At 54.3% G+C, this 19396-nt stretch overlaps 1 protein-coding gene across 3 annotated transcripts in view; it reads left to right on the top strand.

Annotated features, from left to right (window-relative positions):
* The first annotated feature begins 4608 nt into the window (after positions 1 to 4608).
* The window catches only part of B4GALT5 (beta-1,4-galactosyltransferase 5), a 32524-nt gene continuing 17736 nt past the window's right edge, over positions 4609 to 19396 (top strand). For all 3 annotated transcript variants that reach the window (XR_014318587.1, XM_082773050.1, XM_082773049.1), the window contains exon 1: positions 4609 to 4821. Coding sequence is in view for 2 of the 3 variants with exons in the window: in XM_082773050.1 (XP_082629176.1) it covers positions 4695 to 4821 (127 nt within the window). In the remaining variant the exon portion in view is untranslated. The remainder of the gene's footprint in view (positions 4822 to 19396) is intronic.

Raw genomic sequence — 19396 nt, 5'->3', positions numbered from 1 at the left:
TTTGCCATGCACTTTGTCAAGTGATATTTCAAAATCTGGATAAGTTGCGCTCATGCTAAATTATGCAATACTTTTACTGTTGTCTGCTAAAGTTTCCTTCCTTGGGAAATTTTGGAAAGTACAGCCTGGCGTATTCCCCAGCCAAAATATTTAGATTTCAAAGGCATTTTATGTGTCTTTGGGTAAATCCACGTTGACAGGGAGAGATCACCAGCATTCAGAGATGAGCTGACTCGGGGGTAACAAAATCAGTTGGACCTCTGAAAAGTGCAATGACAAGCTGAATATTTTAGCCTCTTATCCTGATGACAGCGACCTTCCAAGTGAACGTGGAGCTCTGCAAAGCCATTCCTGTTGGCGGTACTTCCTTTTGGGAGGTATGACACATCTGTTGACTTTGGTAGAATGAGACATCCCTATGGTTAAGCATGTGCACGAGTGCTAGTAAGATCAGAGCCCTAATAGCCTTGTTAGAAAGTTCAGTGGGTGGCATAATCCAGGAGCTGGTCTACAGCACTCCTGCTTGCCAGGAGCACCTTGCAGTGTTCGGTGTTCTCCCATTTTAATAAACAAATATCTGCCTTTGGTTTCCTTTCTGTTACTGCCAACACACTGATGCTAGATAAAATAGCAACACACGTGGGTGGCAGTGGTCTGATGCCTAGCCTAAAGAGCCAGGGCCACTTAGGTGTGTTCTCATTACCAAATTAAGTACACACCCTGTTGTGTCTTTTGGAAAAGCTGCTGCATCAATAATTATGTCAATGATCTGGCAAAGAGCAAAAGATTCTGGATGAATATTTATTGCACACATGGTGTCTGTGGGTGTGCATTCCTGCATCCTCTCGGTCTTGTGTCTGCTCACAGCCAGCGATGACCCTGTGTTAGCTTTAAGTGGAGCTGCAGCAAGCCGGGTGTTGCAACTGGGCTTTTAGTAAAAGTAGAGGGAAGACACTTCTGTCACCCAGGGTGTGCAGATCTGAGAGCTGGTCAGCATACAGTGCACCCAGCAGCTTGGTCAGCCCAAGTGGCACAGCTCAGGTTCCCCCTCTGCTCACAGACTGACTGGCTGCAGAAATTCCAGGGAAAATCCCAGGCAGACTGAGCATTGCCAAGCAGCTGGACGTTATAAATGGAGACATTTTTCTAACCACAGGATTGAGTTTTTGTTCTGGAAAGTCTCTGCCATTTGGGCTGAAGGTGTCAGCAGCTACAGCGATGGTGACAAAGCCTGCTAAACACGAGGAGAGCTGCGACACCCTTGCTGCAATCTGTCCTGTGCAGAAGAGGCAGGGCAAAGATTATTGCTCAGATCAGTTATTCTCTCCACCAGAAGTTGGCAGCTGACAAGAATGGATGTGCTGTCAGGGCGGAGAAGCCCTTTGTTGAGCATTTCTAACCCCAAAATGAGGCAGAGGCCACCTGTCTGGTCACCAGTGGCCCTAGGGACCGGGAGGGACTGTGGGGCTGAGGTCTTGTGGTGATTCCTCAGCAGGGTTTGCTCACAGCACTGCACAGGGCGGCCTCTGCTGCTGCCTCTCACGGCCACCTCGGTGCCCCCATGTCTGTGTGCAGGATCTAGCCCGCCAGACGCCCAGCCCGGTCACGCCAGAATTTATCATGAGCGGGCAGAGAGCTTCCAGGTCGGTCTCCCACACACAGCACTTGTGCAATGCGCTGGTGCTGCTGTGCAAACGTGGCTCCAACGTTTCCAGACGGCGGCTGGTGCACCCATGTTCCTGCCCTCCCTCTGAGCCCTGTACTTGCTTCCCCAAGCCATGGAAGGAGAGCCCCCCTCAGGGGGTCCAAAGGCCTTTGCATGGAGATGTGCACCCAGGGTGCCCCTAGACCTTAGCACAGGTCTGGGTGCTGGCAGGACCTGTCCCTCTTTTCCTGTTGGTGGCCATGCACCAGCAGACAGCCCCTGCCTGCCAGGGCAAATCCAGAAGAAATCTGGACAATCCAGAAGGTTAACCTCCCCCCCCCCCCCCCCCCCCTTCCATTTGGTCTTGTTGGCATGGGGATAAGGCAGGGGGAATGGTGTAGGCTGGTTGGAGCCATGGAGCTGGCATTTAGCTGGGGGGGCTTAACCAGAGGGGATGAGACAGCAGGCAAAAAAGGGGGAAAGTGGGGTGGGTGGGCTGGGGCGAGCTGGGCCCTGGAAGGCCGGGAGAGGGGAGAGCCCGAGCAGGGCATGGGGGCTCTGCTGCCCTTGCCCCTCTGTGCCAGTCCCTGTTGAGGCAGCTGGGCCTGGGAGCCAGTTTCTGGGTGGTTCCTCCAGCGGTGTCATTGCTAATTAAATACACTCTAAAGGTGAGATTATCGGTTGTGGTGATGTCTCACCTTTGACCACGTCTGCATCAGACAAATCAAAAGCCAGCCAAGGAATCTTTTTGGGTTTCCTTGCCCAAGGCGTGCTGTTAGGAGTTGGATAGGAGCTGCGCTAACAGAAGACCCAGCCAGCACCACGCGGTTCTGCTACAATATTTTGGGCTGCTACAAATTGTCAGGGCTCGGGGTTTAATTTCCCTCAATGAAGGTGGCGGTGCAGTGGAACACAATGAGTGCAAATTTCCCTGCTCCTGAAGTTATCACAGCTCACGCAGCCTCTCTAGGGACATCCCTGCTTACCTCCTCAGGCTCCCTTCTCTGGAGGATCCTCTGTCCTCGAGACAGAGGATCCTCCTTTCTGGGCCTTGTTGCATTATGAACAAGAACACCTTACCTTTTAAAGAGAGATTTCCACTTTTCTGCTAATCCCCACTCAGTTTGACTTTATGTTCTTTTTTATCTCATCCCTCCTCAGTGAATCCATGTATCCAACACAAAGGTATTTCTCTCACACTGGTCTCACATGGGAACCATTCTCTTTATTTGCCTTTGCTGCACGGAGGCCGGGAGGGAGGCTGATCCTTCCCTGGGTTACCGTGATACACAGCCTCACCTGCAGTGCCCTTTATTCCAGCATCCATCCCCAAACTGGCCTGGGGGCCTGCTCCTGCCCTGAAGTCACAGTCAGGCTGCAAAGTCAGAAGTTTGGATTAAGCAATGCTTCACTTCCTGCCAGGGAGAGGCTAACAACCAGGCTGCGGAGGCAGTCAGGGACACAGTGGACATGCCTTGGCAGCGGCGGCTGGCCCCATCTCCCACCCCCAGCCCATCATTCTCGAGGAGCCTGCCCTGGATGTAGGCAGCCTGGCCCACACCCTGCTGTCCTCCCCTGCAGCCCGGCCTTGGCTTTTTTGGCTTTACCTGCTGGTAAAATGAGAAATTACCTCTGTCTCTGGTGCCCCAGTCCCAGTGTGAGCTGCACAGCTCCTGCAAGCACAAAGAAGCAAGAAACGCAGCGCGGCCTGAGCTGCAATGTGGGCTGTGCTGGGCCCTGGCAGCTCCTTCTGCTGCCCCCCTCCCCCGATGGGGATGGATGCTCTTCTTCCCCATTTTTTCATTTTCAGGCATCTCCGTGTCTCCTTCCAACTCCTCCCACACACAGCGGAGGAACTGCCCACAAACGTGCAAATCTACTTAATTACTCCCGAACCAGCTGCGCTGCCGCTTGCTGCGGGTGCTGATGGCTGCGCTGACCATGCCGACTTCGCCCCCTCTCCTCTGCCCATCTGTGCCCATCACCTGCCCGGCCTGCAGGCTCTGGATGCTCTGCATCCTGCAGTGGTGCGTGCATGGCACCTGGGGTGGTGGCAAACACACCCCTGTGTGTGGTGGGCTGAGGGGTTCAGCCCTTGCTTGCCCGCTGCTGGATGCCTTGGGTTTCATTGCTGGGTATTGTAGGGCCAGTTCTGGGTGTCCTAGGCCAGTGGTGAATGGCCTGGGACCATGCCCAGGTGTTCCAAGGCCACCTCTGGTGTCCTGAAGCCATCACTGAGCGTCCCAGTACCATGCCTGGGTGTCCTGGGGCCACCACAGGGTGTCCTGGGGCCACCACGTAGTGTCCCAAGACTATACCTGGGTGTCCTGGAGCCACTGCTGGGTGTTCCAAGACCACCTCTGGTGCCCTGGGGACATCAATGGATGGCCCAGGCCCATACCAGGGTGTCCTTGGCCATCACCGGGTGCCCCAGGACCATCACCAGATGTACTAAGGCCACCTCTGGTGTCCTGGGGCCATCATCGGGTATCCCAGGACCATACCCAAGTGTGCTAAGGCCATCACTGAGTGTCCCAAGGCCACCTCTGGTGTGTCAGGACCATCATTGGGTGCCACAGGACCATGCCTGGGTCTCTTGGGGCCACCACCAGCTGCTCCACGACCATACCCGGGTGTCCTGGGGCCATCACCGGCTGTTCCAAGGCCACTTTCGATATCCGGGTGCCATCACCGCGCATCCCGGGGCCATCACCGCGTCCCCCGCCACCCCCTAACCCCACACCCCTGCCTCTCCACCCATCCCCTCCCATCCCTTCCCCACGCCCCCCGTGGCCGTGGGAGGAGCCCGGCTCTGCCCGGCGGGGGCGGGAGCGAGCAGCCGGGGCCGGCCCGCCCCGCCCCGGCTCATTCACGCGGCGGCGGCGGCGGCGGCTCGGAGCGGCCCCGGCAGCACGCTCCCGCCGGGCCTCGGCGCATGCGAGCGGGCCCGGGGCGGTGCCGGTGGCGGTGCCGGTGGCGGTGCCGGTGCCGGTGCCGGTAGCGGTAGCGGTAGCGGTGGCGGTGCGGCAGGGCTGCGGCAACATCGGCCATGCGGTGGCCCCGCGGCCCCCGCGGCGCCTGGCGGCTGCTGCCCCGGCGCTCGCTGCTGGCCGCGCTCTTCCTCTTCTCGCTCTCCTCCTCCTTCCTTTACTTCGTCTATGTGGCGCCGGGCATCGGTAAGCGGCGGGCCGCGGCGCCGCTCCGAGGGGAAACGCTGAGTAATGGGCCGGGAGGGGGTGCGGCCGCAGCATCGCCGGGGGGACGGAGAGGGGTGCGGGAGGGCGCGGTGCTGCCCGGCCGCTGCGCGGGGTGCTGGAGGTGGGGCGGGGGAAGTAGGGGAAAAAAGGGGGGGGGGAATAAAAAAAAAAAAAAAAAAAAAAAGCGCGGGTTTGGGGTGGGGGGGGTCAGGGGGGTGGCCCCCTGGGGGTGTGCATGGGAGTGGGGTTTTGCTGTTGGTCGTGGGGCCGCCTGTGGGTGCTGAGCTGTGCCGTGCTGTACTGAGCTGTGCCGAGCCGTGCTATAACCAAGCCGTATCTCCCCGCGGGCCCGCGAAGCACCGAGTTTGTTTTCGAAGAAGTGGAGTGTTGGCTGAGTGTTTGTGGTCTGAACTCTCCCTGGCGGAAATCCTACTCCTTTTTCTCTCTCTCTCTCTCTCTCTCTCTTTTTATTTTTTTTTTGTTTTGTTGGTAAAGTAGAAAGATGAGAAGTGCGTGTTTTAGAAGGGGGGGGGGTGCTTGGTGGTGGTTGTCCTTACGGCATGCTTCGAGGGTGGCCGTGTGCCCGAATGGCCAGCACCTAGGGCACCCGGTGCTCGTGGGACTGGGTGCCCATCTCCCATAGTGGCAGGAAGGCTTGTGACTTGCAAAGCAACTGTTGTCTTCGTGCTGTGTGTCGCGTTTCTGTAAGAAGCCAAGGCTCACAGGCAGCTTGGCCTTCAATCTAGCTATAGTACCCATTCTTTGGAAAGGATTGTGGTTTTGTTTTTTCAATAAAACTGAAAATCTCGCCAATGATAGTTTCTCCTTGAAATGTCATTGGTATCGCTCATGCTGTCCCGAGCTCAGACATCCCAGGGAGACCCAAGTGTGCTCCTTGAAGTGACTTCTGCAGGTTTTTGTTTACAGATCCCATCCCGTTGCTGCCTCTGGGCTTTGGGAGCCTTGTGCGGGGCAAAGCAGAGTGCTGCTGGTGTCCAAAGCCCTGCACATGGGGGCACGAGTCCTGTGGACAGCCCGTGTGAGGTTCTGGGTGCCCGTGCCCTACCTGGTGGGGTGGCCCAGGGCTTTACTGTCCCCGTGGGCTGACTGCTGAGCCCCTGGCCACTGTCCTGCATGTTTGCCTTGGGGTGGCCAAGAGCTCCCCAGCATCTGTTTGAGGACAGTTTTGTACCAGCTCTGCTGGCGGTGGCTTTGTCAGATGCGTCCCGTGGCCCTGTGCAGGGCAGGTGTGGGGAATGTCCCTTCAGAGAGCTGCGGTGCAGGGGTGAGCTGCTTTGGAAATAAACGACTGGTTTCCTTCTGGGGAAATGGCACTGCTAAGATGCTGGGCCCCCGGCAGAGCGTGGCTGCTGCTGGGGGCACAGCTTTGGGCCGGGACGAGGAGCAGCTCTGTGGTGTGCTCCTGGCCTGCTGCAGGGGCTGTGGCCAGGCTTCAAAGGGGGAGTTGCTGTATGGCATCAGTGGGAAACTTCTCTTGCAGGGATAGTTTTGCTCTTCCTCTAGAGTTGTGCTACATTGTCTCATTTGCTTTGCACTGCTGTGGGTGGCCAACAGTCAGGCAGGAACCGGAGGTGCTGCAAAATGCAAATCCCCGTGTAGAAGCAGCTCATTGCCCAGGCCTTTTACCCACATGGACCACAGGTAGCACATCCACGTCCCAGCCCCTGCTCTCCTCTCTGAGGTGCTGGAAGAGGAAGCAAAGACGTGAAGATAGTCCCTGTCCCCACATGCCTGTGGATGTTAGCGATGTTCTGACTCATCTCCCCATCAGGTGACAGAAGATCTGGTTCCTTTTTTTTTTTTTTTTTTTTTCCACCACTTTCAGCCAAAAATGTTCCATCATGAAAACCCAGCCCAGTATTCCCATGGCGGCTGGGCTCATCATCCTGTCACTTGGAAGCAGTTTGTTTTTAGGCCAAAGAGGTAAGGAGAAAGTTGGAAGAAAAGTGAGTTTTCCTGGTAGGATGTGAGCAATGCTGCAGCCCTCACTAAACTGAGCAAACGGTGTGCAAAGGGGAAGTGCTCGACACGGTGTGAGGCCTCAGCCCCAAAACCATCCTTTGCAGGGCTTGCTGGCGAAGAGACTGAAGAGCAACTTGTGGCTCTTGGCTAAAACACAAGTGGAGGAGTGATTAATCCTATTCCTTGGTCATGTCTCAATTCAAAGAGAAAAATCCAAATGAACTGGACCTGAAGTTTAAGAATCTGTGTGTGTGACTTTGAACCAGCGTTAAAAGGCTTTAATCTGTTTGATGTCTAACAGTGATGAAAATGCACTGCTACAGCAAACCTTGGCCTGCAGAGGGTGACCCGCGTCCATTTGGCTGGTGAAGGCAACCTGCCCAAGGTGGCTGGGGGCCATCCTGAGGACCAGTGGCCACACGTGCTGTGTGGGGCACCCTTGTGCCCTGTCCCCAGTGTCTGGTGCAGGCCCTGGGTGGGGAGCGGGTGCCAATTTGATGGAAAATGCTTTGGAGCTGCTGAGGCTTGTTGTGTTCGAGCAGTTGTATCCCACTGCCAGGAGGAAACTGGGACAGTTGCACTTCTGGGTGCTGTCTCAGCATATTGGTGTGGCACACTTTACAGCTCCCTTGATGGGCTGGGAAGGCAAGAAAATGGCTCCTGGTGCCCGCAGGGAGAGCAGAGCCTGGCCCAGGTGCTGGGAACTGCTCAGGGTCACCTCCCCTCATCAAGCCCCACACAGTGCTGTCCTGTGCTCCAGGCCAGTGGCCTGCCCTCCATCTGCTCGGACTGTGCTGCTCATGATGGAAACGTGAGGAAGAATTTCGTGTTTAGTGCCAGCAAGGATGCAGGTGGGAGAGTTCAGCCTGCGTGGGCAGCAGCCATGCCTGGCACCTTCCATGAGCCCAGGGCCTTTGGTACTTCTGTTTGTGTTGTCCCTGGGGTAACCCCCTGCTTATGTTCTTAAACAACATTTCACCTACAAAACTGATATCTTCTTGCAGCCTCAAGTTCTTACAGAGCAATCTGACAATCAGCCAGCATCTCTTCCTTTGCGGCACTCAACTAAAATGCGTGGCCTCCTCTGAACTGCACCATAACAACCCATGTCCTCGGGCCTGGGCTTGTAAATCCACCTCGGAGAGCAGATCATCAGGCACTGAGCCACTCATGTGGATGCAGCAGGGTTCCCTTTTACTCCACGTTGTTCCCCAGCATCTGCTGGCTTTTGTTCCTGGTGCGGATGGAGTTATTATGTGGGTCTGTCTCATCGCTGCCATTGTGCGCTCCATGAGGCGGCCGATTGTTCCGCTCCGCGCCGAGCTGCGTGGCGAGAGCCTGGCGGGGCCATTAAAGATGCAGCAGCTGAGGAGCTGCTGGTACACCTGTGCCTGTGTCCCATTGCCCCTGAGCTCCACACAAGCAGGTGCTGAGCTGTGCTTGTGAGGGCTGGAGCAGGCCCCTGGTGCTGCTGTCTCTGGTCCATCCGATGTGGGGGTCTGCTGAGCAGTGACCATGGTCTATGGGGCTTGGAGTCCACCAGGCCACTTGTTTTTTTGTTTGTTTGTTTGTTTGTTTTTTACGAGACAGAACTGAAAGCCTGTTCAGTCTCCTTGCTCACATTGAGGCTTTTATCACCCAGAGATGCTGGGGGCCTGCAGCCACCCCCAGAGGTGCCACAGGGATCAGCCTGCCCAGAAAACTGCCCCGTGCCCAGGCAGGACCTGGAAGCCATGGGGTGAGCGAGCTGCCTTGCAGGCATTGCACCTCCAGAAACTGCTGCTGGTTGACTGCCTCTTGAATTGAACAAGAGGGCTGCAGGTGTTTCAAGGGGCTGCGGTAAGAATCCCTGGCCGTCATGCCTTTGCACATCGTGGGGGTTCATGTGGCTTTCCTGGAGGTGTCTTTTCTTGTTGGCTTCACACTTTTGTAACAGGGACCAGGAAACCAGGGAAATTCCATCTTGCAGCTGGAAGTAGTAATACTTTTACAAGTTGCTTGTGCTGCGTGCTTCAGTTGCACCTTGATAACTCTCGCTTCACCAGCAGAAACTTGTCAAACTGTGCCCTTGGTCCTCTCTGTGGGTTGTTACCAGGTTCCTGGAAGGAGGAAGGTTCAAGGCCTCCCCTGGTGCTCAGGTGCCTGCTTCTGTTTTTGTTTTTTATTTCTCTAGATGTTGGAGCCTATTTTTTTTTCTATATTTTTTAGAAAATATTTTTTCTATATTTTTTAGGGTTAGACAGGGTAGACTCCTGTACAGGAGTTTTTCTTGTCTGAATCTGATGTGGAAAAATAACAGAATTTAAATTACTGGGTGAAAGATCATTACCTGTGTGAGAGAGCTGTAATTCACTCAAGCTTTACTTCCTCAAAACTTATCAGAAATTGCTTCAGACCTGTTGTAGAGTGCACAAGTCAGCAGCATTAGGCCTGGATTAAATCTGTGATGCAAGGGCTTGATTTATGATCGGTCAAAATGCTTTGAAACACCATTCCTTCATGCCGCGTTTCAGTGGCCAGCCGGGCAATGCTATGGAGACCAAAGGCACGGTGTTTTTGTGCGTCTCATCTACTGCTTTGATTCCTTGTAGAAATACCACACTGCCATGTGTGACCGATCCAAATCGGCTGTTCAGTGCATCCTCCTGGCAAGCTGCAATACGGGGTAGCTCCAGGTGTGGACATGGTGAAATATTTTGATACCACCAGCTTCTCCGAACCGTGGAGCTGCCCTTGGCAGGGAGAAGTGACAGCAGGTGGGTCCCCAGTGCTGGGCAGGTGGCTCTGCAGGGACAGCACTGCCCGGGGCCGAGACATCTGTGGCGGTGACACCAAGAGGTGACACGGGGATGGAGAGCTGCTTGTTTCGCCCGCTATGCATTTTTCATGGGGATGCCAGCAGAAGGAGTTGCCTCTACCAGCCATCGGTCAGGCCCGATGGCTGGTAGAGGAAGAGGCAGGAGGGGTTTTGTTTCTCTTCACTCTTGGGTTTTTCCCGCAGCTCCAGCCAGGAGGCAGGGCCCTGTGGGTGCCGGAGGCTGGGTCTTGGTGTGGTGGCAGCTGTGGGATTGGGCTCCGCTCAGGTGAGGACAGGGCGCAGCTTTGCAGGCGGTGAGGTTTGTGCTGTGGCAGTTCCGTCTGTCACCTGCTAGGCCTTCCTTCTGCCTTGTGGTGGCTTACCGCAAACTTACCGGCAGTGCTGCCCTCGTTTACCTCCTTTCCCAACCCTAAAAGGTCTGTGCAGCAGCACTGTACAGCCCAAAGAAGTAATGAGGCATTTCTTGGGGTGTTTCTCTGAGCTTTTTGCAGGCATCAGACTCGACAATGACTGAGGGGAGTGATAAATGCTGCTTGATACCAGGGCTTGAACTCTGTGTTTCCTGCCTTCAGTTTGAAGGAAGCTGGCAGCAGTGTAGGGAAATAGCCCCTGCTTCTGTCGTGTCCAGGACAGAGCTTTCTGAACTGCACGTGTGACCAGGAGGCTGCTGCGACCTCAGCACTGCAGCTCAGGGCTCACAGGTCAAGGCTGGGAATTGCAGGGTTTCTCAGGAGGCAGGTGAATTACTGGCTTTTCTTTGCTGTTAAGCACCCATGACAGTGGGCCATGTCGTCTGTCAGGCACTTCTGGTTTGGGTTATTTTGTTGGTGGCTCACTCGGTGTTGCAAGCGCAGGGAGCATGCGAGTAGTTCACGTTTCAGCGACCTGTCTCTGTGAGCATGACTCGTGAAAGCCACAAAGCCTTCCAGGTTCATTCCTGCAAATTAATTGCATCAAAACTTCAGCGATAGGCAACAGACCAAACCTTACAGCAAAAACATCAGTGTTGCCAGCCCAGGTCTCCAGGATACCTGATCTTTTAAGGCTCGGGAAACTGTAGATGGCCATGGCTTCAGCAGGCCGCTGGCCTCCTCAGGGGGCTGCTGATGGCGATGAGGGCTGCGGCCCTGCTGCTTTGTTTCTGGAGCCCATGGTTTGTGATGGTTTGCCTCCTCCCTGGCTGGGCTCATTAACTGCATTAATTCAGGCAGCCTCTGCTCCGTCAGGGGGTGACGAACCCCCGGGGACAGCTGTAGGGACCGGAGCTGAGGAGCACGGGGAGCTGCGTGTGTCCCACTTGCCCCTGGTTGAATGCTCTCGGTCTTGGCTCATTTTAATGCGTGGAGTCTTTACATGATTAATTACACTGAAATTTCTGGGCAGCCTTGCAGGGTGGATGCCACGACCTAAGGCTGGGGGGGAGCAGGTCTGCAGAGCCCCTGCTATGGCAGTGCCAGGAGTCCAGAAGGAAAATTCTGTAGAGTGAGGAAATCTTCCCCTCACCAGCTTTGTTTTTAAAGCAGCACTGTTACCATAAAACATGTTTACTTTGACAAAACCTTTGCTGGGTTATTTTAGTGAAGTTTATTTCCATGCTAGCTTTTCCTCCTTGTTTGACTTTGGGTTGTTCTGTTTTTCTCTGGCAGCATGGCGAGCATCAGTGCATTAGTGTGCTTAGTGTATATTTTAAGGCTTTTTCGCACCTGTTCTTAAAAAATAATAAAAAATAAAAAATTCTTTGAGCTCTGTTTGCAGATGTGTTTTATGGAGAATGTTAAATCACGGTTGTTAAATCTTAGCACTTCTGAAAATGCCAGGGCTCTTAGTATCGCTTCAGAGCCGCTATTATTTTGAAAGGAAAGGTAGACCAAAAATCTGGAGGGTGATGTAAGTGCCTGGCAGGAGAATGTCTCCCTCCAGCCATCCTAATCTGCTGCCTGGCCTGGTCCCAGGGGCAGCGCAAGGACAGCACATGTAGCTGCGGCCTGGCCAGCAAGCAGCCTTGTGGGCGCAGGGCACGGTGCGTGGCGCGGCGGGGAGAGAAACACTGCCCTGTGTTCGCTCACAGAAAAGGAATTTTCTAGGGCTTTCTGGTTTTGTGTAAACCTATAGTGAATGAGTGAGCTGCAGCAGGTGGGCTGGGGAGTCTTGTTGTGTTTTGTAGTGACTGTGGGTGTTTTGTAAGAAGTCAATGCTGTGGCACACCTGACGCGGCGCTCCGGTTTTCCAAGGCGTGTAAATAGTACTGCAGCTGCACAAGGGCCTGGGCTTGAGCCCCAACATGGAAACCCCAGGTACACAGGGAGATCAGTGGCTGCTTTGAATGGATTTCAGCTGGAAGTGTGTGGCTGAGCAGGGATATGGCTGCATGGTGACAAATCCCTGCTCGGTGAGGCCAGTGTGCTTCCCGTGCCAGTGCTGTGTGCTGGGCTGTGCCTACAGAGTTGTCCTCTCCCTCTGCCTTTCTGGTCCGAGATGTAAAGACTGGGAAGTATTTCTGCATGGAGGGTGTCTCTGTGCGTTTGAAAATGGGAGAAAGTAAATAGAGTGTGGGGAGGAGAAAAATCCTTTGCTCAGCTGTTGGGATGAGGTGTGTGTGGTGTTAGTCAGCCAGGGCTTGTTTACATACCAAGCAATTTCATGGCAAACTACCTGATTAGTTGTACTTGAGTGCTATCCCCTTATAAATGATCAGAAGGACCTCTCGAATCCTGGCGCTGCACTACCCACCTCCTTTGCTTTACAGAGGCTGAGCACCAAGCTGCATCAAAGTGATAAATACACCAATGTACTGCCACAGCCCTCCTGGTAAGGAGTGGGTGGGTTGGCTGCAAATGGGGCAGGTGGCTCGCAGAGGGCTGTGCTGGGACATCTGAGCTGGGAGAGCACACGCTGCTACTGTACAGTGCCTCTTCCCAGCAGTGGGGGCTTTTACACGAGGATTTTGGATGGGAAGTGATGAAGACAGCTACACAGATGCTAAATGTTGGCAAGGTACCTCTGGCCTCTTTAAAAAAATAAATAATGAAATAAATAAATCCATGAAGCGTGCAGAATAAAACAGGAAATGAAAGACTGCAGTGCAGCAGGTAGGCGGGCTCCCACTGATGGCTTTTCCTTGCCTACCCAGTGAGAGCAGGGGAGCATTTCAGTACCACCCCTGCGCTCCATGCCCTTGGTGGCACTGGGGCAGTGCCAGGCATGAGCTGTGCAATGCAACATGGGGTGCTGGTGGGCTCGTTGGCAGACAGCTGATTGATGCACAGCCCACAGGGAGATAAGATGGCTAAATGGCTGCATGTCAGGGCAGGAAAACCCTAAACCAAAGCGTCGGCTAGTGTGGGCCATGCCCGAGACTTCCTGTGTTTGCTCTACTCCAGCTGGGACTGCAGCAATCTCGGGGGCAGATCATTCCCATCAGGTTCCTCTCCGTAAATGCACGTTGTGATAGAGCTGGGGGGATGAGCAGGGGGTGGCCCCCTGCCCCAGCAGCACGTGTAGGTAGCAGCAGCCACTGGCCCGACCGCAGCCCACTTTTAGGGTAGTGTGAAGTGCTCTGACACACGCAGCTCCGTCTCTTATTCTGCAGTCATATTTTTTCCCCTCAGTGTTTTTCCAACTCATGTCTTGCTGCCAGCATCCATATTAATAATGCATGACTTTTTTTTTTTATGGTGCTTCCTTCCCAGTGTCCCTTTCAGCTGCTGAGTCAGAGAAGATTGTTATAGCAGCAGCCTCTGAAGCAGTGAAATGCCCCTGCAATGCTCAACTGCTGTCATTTATCATGCACGGTTACTCTGCGGGCAGCCCTTTCCCTTTCCTGACTCTGGTTGAGGATACAGATGCCAAAAGGATGATTTCTGTTGCACCAGCTGGTAACTGGCGAGCCCTGTGCACCTGGGAGCAGATTTTTTCCGCTGAGCCTTCCTTTGTAGTATTTGATTAAAGGAAATATCTCCTAGATTTGCTGCATTTTCTGTTTTAGAAATCCTGTGAAGTTTTTTTTTCCAACTTGCTTGAGAACATGCTTTGGGATTGTGCCTAAAACCGTTTTTCTTTTTTTGTGTTTTTTTCCCCCCTTCTTCACAAATTCTGAAACCTATTTTCTTCTCCTCCTTGCATTCCCCCAAGACCCGTGCCTGGGCTTTTTAAGGTAACAGAGATGACAGCAGCCCCACGATGCTCTAGCAGTGGTGAATTAACCAGCAGCCTGACAGTGGCCACTGGAGTCTGCTGGCTGCTGCAGGGGGCTCAGGAGCCACTCATGCAGCTGGCAGTGGGGATTTGCAGGGTTTGGCCCTGGTGCAGCCTCTTCCCCGCTGCATGCCATGTGTCCCACGTCCCTTTGTGGGACCACGGAGAGAAACAGCAGCAGTACCTCTTCTCACGGTGTTGGTCTTCTGAAGGCTCAAATAAATGTGCTGTATTCGTGGGAGCAGAGCTCCCCTAACCCACATCCTAGCATGACATTTTTGCCCTGCGGTGGCTGTGGTCAGGGTCAATGACTTCTCCTGACAGGCAGTGCTGGGGTTTCGGGGCTTTGCTGGCTGTGAGGTGCTCCCAGTGAGCTGGGAGGTGCTCCCAGCAGGGCTGGTACAGACTCCATTACAGGGGGAAGCTTTGCAAAAGGAGCCTGTGAATTTCTGAGCCTCGAATCCATGCGGAGGTGCTGGAGCAGCAGGGACAGGTGCCGTGCCTCTGCCGCTCCCGTGCTCTGTGCTCGCCCAGCAGTGGAGCAAAACGCCGCCCGCCACTGGAGAGACAAGCCACTGGCTTCTCGGCTAACAAGATTTAGGTGGATTATGCTACGTATTTAATCAAGGGCTAAGCTCATTGCCTTATTTGAAATGGATCAAAGCCCTTGAACATGCCACTCTGGAGCCCAGCTCTTGAGCAAGAACATCACTTGGGTTTGGGTCGGGCAGAGGGGCTCCTGGTGGCACTGCAGGCACACATCAAGAGCTGTGCTGGTCAAACACGAGACCAGACAGGAAGAGTTTGCAGTGATGGGGCTGCCGGGGCACATCGGTGATGCTGTAATTCAGCATCCTGGAGAACTTTCTCCCTCAAAGTCTTCCTTCTCTCACTGAAACTGTTTCCCCATACACAAAGCTGTGTGCCTGCAGGTATGGAAGACGCCCTGGCTGCTAGCAGTCAGGCTTCCACCTTCTACACCAGCAGCTGATATTTGTGAGCTTTCCACATCTGCAGCAGATGAGATTCTCCAGGGCTTTCACAGGAAGCCTCACCAAACCCACGTGCTATCAGCTGCAGACACCACTGGCTGAGAGCGTTGGAGCCCACAAGGGTCTGTGCTTGCCACTAGAGCTGTCTCCCCCTGTCCTGCTGCCCCGTGGAGGTGCCATGTTGGACGTGAGGCTAGCACCCAGCCTGTCGTGCAGCATTTATCCCTGTGCACGCTTAGGAGGGCAGAAAGGTTGCTATAAACAGGTATAGAGGCATGTTTAAAGTGATTTTCATCCTTGGCTGAGAGCTCTTGCACTTGCCAGGGTCTTTCTGAAGCAGCAGGGGAGGGTGCACGTGTCCCTTTCTGCAGGGTTAACTGTTGTTGTCACCAGAGGCACGTCAGTGCTTCCCCGTGCCTGTGTGTGCCATCGGTGTGCTGCGAGCACTCCCTTCACCATGGTGAGAGCTGTCCCAGCTTAGTTGAGCAAGTTATTTAGGATGCACCAGCTATTCAGACCACCTTCCATCTTATTTTTTTTCTTTTTTTTTAAAAAAAAGCTATTCTGGTAACCTCCTTTCCCCTCACTGCTGCTGTGCAGAAGGGAGCAGCTGTGGGTGCCCGGCTCCCCAGCTCTGTGCGTGTGGCTGTCAGCACAGCCTGCAAGGTGGAAAAAGGGCCAGTGCAGAGGTAAACAAATAGCTGGGCTGGAGGAAGGAGATAATGCTCCATTCTGCTTTGAGGTGAACCGACCTGCGCAATTATAATGTGGAAGCAGGTGCCTGCGCTCCCCACTTTTCCTGCAGCCTGTTGCATATCCTCCTGCCCTAACTTGTGTCTGTTACTCTGGGCAAGTGCAGGTCAGGCACCCTTTTGTGTTTCAAGCGCTCAGCAGGCTTGTGGCTATCAAGTCAGCCTGTCAGCACCTGCTTTCCAGTTTCTTGTGTTGTGTCAAATGGTTTTCAGTGTTTTTAGCCTCCAGCATGGGGTATCTGCTGACACCTGGCCCCGTTGGGCAGCCCCAGGATGGCTCCTTCACAGCACCGAGCTCAGCAGGGCTGCAGAGGGAGCGCACGATGCAGGAGTGTGCTGGGGCGGCTGCCCTGTGCTGTGCTTCAGCTGCTCTGCTGTCACCTGGTTAAAAAAGCCAAAATGTGAGTTGGCATGGTAATGGGCTTGTTCACTGTTGGGCTAGAGCAAGCTGATAGTGAGGCACGGCCTCCTCAAGTGGTGCTGACACCAAACCCCCAGCTGCTACCTCCTGCCCCACACTGGGAGCTGTGGCACTGGGTGTCCTCGTGTCCCCAGGGCTCTGCTGAGGGCACAGAGGGCTCCTGGAGGCATTGGGGCTCCTTGGGTGCTCGTGGCCTTCAGTGGGCAGTGGGGGCACTGTGTCCCCACCTGGCTCAGGAGCAGGTTGAAAAAAAAAACAATCAAATTGCAGGAGGAGGAGGATGACGGTGAAGGGAAACGTGGCATTTGTAGTGCTGTGTTTGCAAAGTGCTTGCAAGGGCTTGTCTGTGGAGGAAGGGATGAGAGGAGGATGACTGTGTTTAGCTGTAATACGTTGGAGGAGCGAACCTGACCTGGGCAAATCGGATAAGTTGAGTGGATAAATCAGTGTAATCTAAAATCTTGTTATCTGCCATGGAGGGAAGGGCTGCTGCCTCGGCCAGGAGGGAGGGGTACTGCAGCACTGTGTGCAGGTGCATGGCAGGATCCCCCAGGTTACCTTCCTGTGCTGTGCTGCAAGCTGAAGCCTTTGACCGCAGCACACACCGCTGCTGGCAGTGCTGAGGAGGAGTGTGAGTGGGATGTGAGCAGGGCCACACACTGCATGCTGCCATTTCTGACCCCAAATCCCCAGGGGCTACAGGATCTCTCCCTGTCTCTGCTCAGCACCCCGACAGCTCACAGGGTAGGCTTTGAAGGAGGCCCCAGACCCCCCAAGGGGTGACCCCCATGCCCTGGGGGCAGAGCGCAGAGCCCGCACCGGTGCTGCCAGCCCTCCTGCCCACTGCCCAGAGAAGCTTCTTGCAGCTGCCTCGGTTATAATCTGCTCCGGGCATTGAACGTGGGGATGTGCCCACCTGTTATAAATTAATTTCCCTGCTCGTCTGCCAAGTGCCTTTTCTGTATCCAGAGCTGCTTGTGCAATAGGCAGGATGATGCAGCAGGGTGTGCAGCCGGCCACAGGGGCTGTGCCTGCGCGGGAGGGCTGCTCGCCCCTCCGAGCACCGTCTGCCCTCCCTGGCGTGTTTATCTTTTCCAGGGAAGCATCTGACTCCCAACTTGTTTGCCAAGCTTGCGTTTTGGGTGCAGTCAGTCTGGAACTAATTTTTTTGTTGTTGTTGCTGCTCTGTTTCTCATATCAGCTAACGAGCGTTCAGATCTCTGGGTAAACAGGCAAGTCACTTGCAGAAATGCCTGCTGCCATGTACAACATCTTAAAGAAGCCTCTGTGGGGCAAGAGGGAGTTTGTGCTACCCCCAGTGTGCACCTTCAGCTGCTTGTATTTCCCCAGGGCTGTGGGGCAGGGGTGATGTGTGGAGCTGTAACCTGCCAGTCCCTGCCAATTGAGGATAGTCCCTGCTAATTTAGCAGCCACCAGGCAATGAGGAGTGGCCATGGGGCAGGGCAGCATCGCCGGGCTGCCCGGAGCTGACGTGCAGCCTGCGCCCTGGGCTGGATTTGTTTCCTGTTGGTATAAAACAGCAACCCTGGTAGGTTGGGAGCCTGGCACCTGCAGGTTGGGATTTTGCAGGTGGGTGATGTTCCCATTGCCTCCTTGCTAGATCCTGAACCGGGCCCTCTTATCCCTCGCCGAGCTTACTCATTGCACAGCCTCGCTGCTGCTTATCTGGGATTAATGCGTAACTTAATTACAGAGCGTTACTCACAACCCGGGGAGCCCGGTGTCTATGGTGAAGGGTGGTACTGAGCTGGATTCTGAAGCCAGGGTGCTCTATTCCCACCCTTACTGCGATAAGGTCTGGGGGTTCCTCGGGACGCTGCCAGCGTGGCTGGGCAGCATTGCTGCTGGTGTGCTCTGTCTGCTCCCAGGAGGGGAGGCAGCAGCCAGTACAGTGCTTTGGGCAAGATCCAGGGGCAGCCCATGAGCAGTCTCCTTACCCTGGCACGTCCGGCAGGCGTCTTATCACGGGGCAAGGGCACGGAGGTTGTCCTTTGTTCCCTCCTGCTCGGGACACCCCAAACCAGCTCTCTTTGCCCTGCTACCTACTTTGCTGCTGACTCCCAGGAAGACACCACAGGCTGTGATGTGACATGAGGTGTTAAATAAGTTAATCAAGAGCAGGATGAATGATCTGCAGTGAGGTCATTCTCTGGTAATGGAATTGGTTAATTTATTTACAGCAGCTGGGTTAGCATTTTGCTTGCCAGGTGGAAGAAAACAATTTCAAACATGTCAGGTATTCCAAGGCTACATCGTTCACGATAAGCTAATAAGTGTCTTAGGCCATTGGTGTTCTTACAAAACCACGGGGGTAGTGGACTGGATGCTGGAACCTCAAAGTTGCATCCTCTCTCTGACAGCTTTTTTTGTCCCACAGAAGTGCAGCAGCTGTACTCGCTTTGTTAGTGCTGTGGTCTTTAATTGTCACAGACAAGAACAACTCGGAAATGTTGCTGTGGAGGACAAGCTGCTGCAGCTCTTGATGGTGTTGAACTGTGGAAGGAGCCTTCTTGGCTGGGAGCTCTGAGCTGTTGCCTTCTTAGATCTCGGATGGCAATAAGCCCATGTGGTTCCAGAGTTTCAGTCTAGGGAATTTTTTAGGAGTTGGGAGGACTGACAGGCACACCGGGCTGATGTGTGGTGTGGGGGTGTGGCTGAGTGCTCCTTCCTCATATGCTGAAACTGCTGTTCTCCTTTTATTTGGCCTTGGGTAGTGAAGAAGCCACAAAGGGGATGCTCTTGGGATATTGCTGCAAGTGGATCTCATTAGCTGCAGTCTGCACAGTGAGAATCATGCTTACTGCAAGGTCCCTCTTGTACTTCTCAGGCTGGAGCAGTTGTACAACCCTGTTTGCACTAGCAGGCACCGAGTGCAGCACTGCAGTTTGTGCTGCTGTGGGGTCTGGGCTTTTTCAGCCCCAGTGTGGAGCCAGAACATCCATGGTCATGTCAGAAATGAGCCTGGGGCTTCTCTGGGCAGGATGTCGCTGTGCTGAGGAAAGCAGCAGCAGAGCAGGGTATGGCATGGTACAGGATGAGCGTCTGGCCCCACTCTGCACCTGCAGCAGGACGCTCCGTGTGTGCAGGCAGCAAGGAATGGGTCCCATGGGGTGTGGACATCGTGGGTGAGCGAGGCAGGGAGCAAAGCTCCCCCTGCACAAGGCTTGTTTTGGAAGCAAAAAAGCCTTAAATAAGAGCTGGACCATTCTTTAGCCATAAATGTCAGTGTGAAGCATGCCCTGGGTCTTGAAGAACTGAAGGAAGGATGAATGCAGTGCTGGGTGCTACAACCACACATGTTGCACTTGTGTTTATGTGTGACAGCTGGGAGGCAGTTTGATTTCATGCGTGGTAACTCACGTAGTCCAACCTA

This window comes from Aythya marila (genome assembly GCF_965140915.1).
Source record: "Aythya marila genome assembly, chromosome: 16".
Lineage (NCBI taxonomy): Eukaryota > Metazoa > Chordata > Aves > Anseriformes > Anatidae > Aythya > Aythya marila.
This window is presented reverse-complemented; position numbering and strand designations above follow the sequence as displayed.